General features: G+C 35.2%; 1 protein-coding gene across 3 annotated transcripts; it reads right to left on the reverse strand.

Annotated features, from left to right (window-relative positions):
• Positions 1-272: 272 nt before the first annotated feature.
• DppIII (dipeptidyl peptidase 3) lies at positions 273-4,919 on the reverse strand. Of its 3 annotated transcripts, none has more exons than XM_018458501.1 (4): positions 4,822-4,919; positions 3,289-3,589; positions 1,418-3,179; positions 273-1,296 (listed from the first exon to the last, which is right to left on the reverse strand). In XM_018458501.1, exons 2-4 carry the CDS (start codon positions 3,565-3,567, stop codon positions 1,139-1,141), a joined length of 2,199 nt encoding a protein of 732 aa, XP_018314003.1. In that variant the 5' UTR covers positions 3,568-3,589; positions 4,822-4,919; the 3' UTR covers positions 273-1,138. The 3 variants fall into 3 exon arrangements, with proteins under 3 accessions (XP_018314003.1, XP_018314001.1, XP_018314002.1); XM_018458499.1 differs by lacking the exon at positions 4,822-4,919 and adding an exon at positions 4,472-4,623; XM_018458500.1 differs by lacking the exon at positions 4,822-4,919 and adding an exon at positions 4,472-4,623 and having other exon boundaries at positions 273-1,292; positions 1,414-3,179.
• Positions 4,920-5,539: the final 620 nt, after the last annotated feature.

Genomic DNA, 5,539 nt, shown 5'->3' on the forward strand with positions numbered 1-5,539 from the left:
CTTGTATTTATAAAGTAATTGTATATTCATATATAACGTAGTTATCTTTGTATTACACATACAAGCTCGAAATATTTCCAACTTTAAGACTGGTATTCATAATCGATTCTTATATTTATAAAAATCATCATTATGTACAATCTTAAGATGTGGATTTTCTGTTTAGACAATTTCATGTTGTGGTTATAAGAAAAAACGTAATTATAAAATAATTTTTGATTTCATACATGGATACATAATTATAATATTTAATGCAATATTGCTATAGGCCTTCTTTGTTAGAATAAAATTTTATAATTTTTTTTATCGTTATAAAATGCATGTTACTCAAACGCAAACAAAAATACTGTGGATCACTGCATGATGACCCATGTGACATGATGATAAAGTCACAAAATTAGCCCGGTCAATACATGAAATGTATTGACGGTCTCGAAATAAGAATCGATTATGAATACCAGCATAAATACATCCTCTCGTACTCATCTCAAGACATTTAGCGCTAAATTAGCTGTCCATAAGCCTTGAATAGGACAAATAATTTAGTGATGAATATCGCGCTAGAATAGAATGTTGTGGAATAGAATCACAATATGATACAATCTGCAGTTATACAGCTTTAAAAAAATTAAATTGACACGCATCATACACAGTCAATCCTGAAACAATCAATGATCGCGTTCAGTAGAATATTAGAAGTTTTTTTGCTGAAAAATAGGATTATTCCTTTATATAGAATAATTAGATTTAAAAATATAATCCAATCTCAAAGCGCTTACTAAACATTGACTTCTGCAGAGCTGCAACGTAACAGTACGAACAAAAAAACTTTTTGGAAGTTTTAACAAACCTATTGTGATCGCTCCTAACAAATATTTGTAGTAACTTAAAACGTTTATTCGACTTACACATTTTTTCGTTGATTTTTTTCACTGGTCGTATTAAAATCCGTAATAAGAATCGGAAACTATAATAAAAGAAGCAACTTCTGTTAAACGCGACCATTGCTACTTTGTGTAAAAAATAAAGCGTAAAAAAGTAATATTTCTGAACATGTAACATCTGCTGTTCTGGTAAATAGCCAGACACGAAAAAGTTACATGAAATTTTTAACGATTTAGTCGTTTAGACAAATATTTTAGTAATATTCCGACTCAAAATGTTGTTTGTCTTTTTCCCAGAGTTCTATCAACGTTTCAGATACGTCTAAACTTGGGAATCTCTCTATCCATGATTGAATAAGCCCCGCGAACGACGGCTCGTAGTTTTTCAGTATCACGTTATTAGAATCAGAGCCTAAAATAAATGGAAAAAATTAGATTTATGAAAATATCATGCAGGTATACATAAGTATACACGGATAATACAAATATTTAAAAAATAGCAATAATGTATAAGATTTTCTTTGATAACAAACCGTCAATAAATGTATTTGATTGAACAAAGATCTTCCTTGGTTCTTTGCGAGACAGGATTAAGTCTCTCCAACGACCCCATGGATATGGTCCGTTTTCAGGTACCTCGCTGTATCTGTCGTACATTTTCTTAGCCGACTCAAAATCTCCCATACTCTTATAAACTTGCAGCTTCAGGAGAAAATCTCCAACAGCTTTCTTGCCGACCGTAAAGATTTTGCTTCGATCGACAGTCATACGGAGGTTAGTTCCTTCCTCAGTTTCAACAACATTAACGAAATCCTGGCCCGCCTCCAGGCACACTCTGAGCAGAACGTAACGCGCTTGAGAGTGAGCTTGAGACCACGTTTGCGTGGACGGTTGATACATCTCGAAAGCCTTTGCAAAACCATTCCATAGCAGAGATAACCAGTTTACATAGATTATATCCTCCGCTTCCTGTCCCTCATGATCGAATATTTTCATCGTTTCTTTCTCCAAGCTCAAGTAAAGACCGACTGCCTCCGCCCTGCATTCCTCGTATGTGGATCCCAGAGAGCCGAATTTAGAATCGTAAGTCTCTCCTTTCAAAAAGAATTTGTCTATTTTACCACCGGTAAGAGGATTTATCACAGTGCCACGATCGAAGTTGTACGTATCCGGTCCCGTCTGTTTAAATAATTTACCGGTACCGTGACCGAGAAGCTCGTGGAGACCAACTTGCACCTCAAAACTAGCTATCCTATACTCATGCATCAACGCCTGATCAGCGTCAGATAAAAATGGAATCGTACGAACATCCTTCAAATTGGCAGGTATAACGTTTCCTAACGATACATTTTTAAAACCTTCGGACTGTCTAATCTCGTCGTAATTTGGAATGTTTATTCCCGACGGAATACTGGAACCTGCGAACGTTAGAACATCTAAGGAGGTAAAATCTGGTCTCAAAAATGTGTCCTTCTCGAAATCCTTGTTCCATGGCAGCTTGGGAATGAATTCCTCGGCTCTGTTAACTAGTGTAGCGAATTTTTCAGACATTTGTCTGTTCACCATCGCTACGAAGCCTTCAAATTCTCCTCGTTGACCCGCGGGGTCTCGATACGTCTCGATGAAGCCGATATAGGACTCAATAGATGGTCCTTTGTCCTTTATCCAAAGACGAGAACCGTCTTTATGATCGTCTAAAGATCCTGTTGTGAAATGTTCGATGTATTTTTCCAACATATCTTTTTCAATCTGGTTCGACGCGTGCTCCTTAGCTTTCTGGAGGTTTTCCACAACAGGCACCAAGAGTTTGCTGTAATCTCCTCTGGTAATTTTAAACTTGGCATTTTCGAATGTTTCCTCGGGCAGTGTCACTTTAGGATTATCTGACGTCTCTACTGATGCTAGTTTGATTTCATACATATTAATATTATCGTTACTCGCAGGATCTTTCACTACTGTCTTGAAGCATCTTGCGTTACAGGATTCTAATCCTTTATGTTGCATGAACGCATTGACTTTGTCAGCATCTTCTCCAGTACAGTTTGCAGAGAAATAAGTTGTGATACCTTTGTCACCCAATCCCAGTGATTTTAATTTACCCTTTAAGGAAAACATGGGTTCTGATATTTTATTCCATAGATCTTGCATCTCCTTAGAATTAGTCTTGTAAGCTTTTGAAGATTTTATTATTGCCTCAAATAAACCTTTCGGAATATTGGGGATAATTTTAGTATCACCCATGGCCTTATAGTTGCCTGCATTTGCAAGAATCCCAGAACTGTAAACTAGGAAAGCCTGAAAAATAGAAGATATTCCATCGTTATGTGAATGCTAACTTAATAATCTGCAAAAATAAGAAATAAAAAAAAGATATAAGACGAAAAGAAGAAAGCTTTTCTTATACCGTAAATTGCTCCTGAGTAACACCAGCGCGTACTGAGGAGTTTTCCAAGTCTTCGAGAGATTCTGAGAGAAATATTTTTTGCAATAGTGCAAATATCAGTGGAGATTCCGGCGATGTTTGTATTAATACTATCAATCCTCCGTTCCATGCCGCTTGGCTCAAGTAATGAGAGTACAATTTTTCTTTTTGCGTCAAAGATTTGAAGGCAGTGTCGCATTCCAGAGCGACAACAGGTTGATCATTTGGCAATGTATACAAAGTTTTATCTATATCACTCATTGTTGAATACTGTTGCTGCGTACTGAAAGGAAAATAAATATATGCTATAAAAATCATCTATTTAAATTATCTGTACAACTATGGCTCAAAACATCTTGTAAATTTGATAATCCAATAAATAAATCCTAAACAATAATCAGTCTGTATTAATTCTGAAATATTACCACAGATGAATTTTTACCCATTTACATTTTGAGTTTAGTATAATTTTTGTTTATTAAAATTTTGAGAACATTTAATCCTACTGGTCTGTTTTGTTTTTGAGTCAATATGATAAAAATTCTAAAAAATAAAAAATAAATTTTCATAGAAAAAGATCTTGCAAGGTCATCAAGTATCAAGGGAAAAGTTTTTAAATTAAATATTAGCAAGAAAATAAAATAAATTTTGGATCAAATTGATCAGTAGATCTAATAAGATTGTTTAACATTAAAGATCATTTTTTTCACATTAAAATAATGTTAGTTCAATTATTTAACACCTTGCAACCTATAAAGTAGACATAGAAAGTGAAAAGAAATTCTTTTCCATGTGAATGTATTTTCACCTAAAGTAATATTAATATAAAAAAATATAAATAGCATGCCGAGGTTAATATTATTTCAAAAGTATCTCAAATTTTCCGCTGCTTCTGTACTTGATAGAAACTTTATTGAGATTAGATCTCAACGCAATAGAACACAGTACGAAATATAATCTTTGTATTCATTTAAGACAATGAAAAAGCAACATAAACAATAATTAAAGTTTTTTTTTTATTAATAATGTGTAAAATTGAGTTTGGCGAGCGAGTTTGTCTTGGATATATTCAAAAATAAAAAACAACGCGTTATTAGTAAGATATCACGGTTTGACAGAACAACTCGAGAGCTCATAATTTAGATTTCACGTCAATGTAACGCACCGCGAATACAATCCGGTTGAATTTAGGACGACTTCCGTCCTATGAACGATCTTCGTAGCGCACGGCAATGTGGAATGCGGTTTCTTGCAATTCGCGATTAACCTGAGTGCAATCGAAACTCGTGACTTCGACATAATATTGAACATCTGAAAGGCCACGAATGTCAGACAATGGATATCAATCACGATAGCAAAATATGAAATATGAAATGCCGAATATAAATAAACAGCTTGATTCGTATCCCCAATATAATAATTTTGAACTTTTCGGGAATCTCGAATGGTTATCGCAAGAACATAAAGTTATCAATAAAGTAAAGAGTTTTGAGAAATTTCGGGCTATTCACTTACCAAACCAACCAAATAGAAGCGAATATATGTAGGAGTGAGGAAGATCGTAAAAGAAGCTTCGTCGGAGGCTTTTATCTCTTATAATGGATGTACTTAGATCAAGAAAGATAACTGAAAAGATAACAAGCCCGGATCTTCATACTGGCAACAGCGCTTTGATACCGAGAGCTGATTGATGAAAAACGGGTGATGGGGGTAAATTTTATCCCCACAACCGGCTTTTCACCAATTAGCTCTCGGTGTCAAAGCGCTGTTGCCCGTATAAGGATAATGCGAGGTCTACAGTAGAAGTCGTAACGGTCGTAGGGTCTTAAGTCGTAGAAAATTGATCAATCATAGTTGATTATTCTTCTCATATTCGACTGTGATTGGTCAATTTTCTACGACTTAAAACCCTACGACTGCTACGACTTCTATTGTAGACCCCGCATAAAGTCACTAGAGGTTTGTTCGCGTCGCATGCTCCAACATGTTCCAATATGCTCCTACCATAGCTCATATTCAAGAATTTTACAACAGTGTTAAGCGGGGAGCACAGACTTTTGCATAACGCATAACATGTAATGCATAAGAAATTCAATCAATCAGAATTCTTTATTTCATGGAAAGGAAGGAAACGGAGGGCTTTGATTGGTACATTTTCTTATGCATTACGTGTTATGCGTTATGAAAGAGTCTGTGCTCCTGCTTTAGGGTATATCCACACAACTTGCATAGC

The sequence above is a fragment of the Mycetomoellerius zeteki genome, unplaced genomic scaffold, assembly GCF_001594055.1.
Source record: "Mycetomoellerius zeteki isolate Tzet28-1 unplaced genomic scaffold, Tzet1.0 scaffold73, whole genome shotgun sequence".
In the NCBI taxonomy this organism is placed as follows: Eukaryota; Metazoa; Arthropoda; class Insecta; order Hymenoptera; family Formicidae; genus Mycetomoellerius; species Mycetomoellerius zeteki.

Bases quoted from the DNA above. Each gene is read 5' to 3' on its own strand.
- DppIII (XM_018458499.1), bottom strand. From the start codon at position 4,617: ATGTTCAATATTATGTCGAAGTCACGAGTTTCGATTGCACTCAGGTTA. The intron at 3,180-3,288 runs GTATAAGAAAAG...TCTATTTTTCAG, and splicing joins TTACTCAGGAGCAATTTACG to GCTTTCCTAGTTTACAGTTC. The intron at 1,297-1,417 runs GTTTGTTATCAA...CATTTATTTTAG, and splicing joins ATCAAATACATTTATTGACG to GCTCTGATTCTAATAACGTG.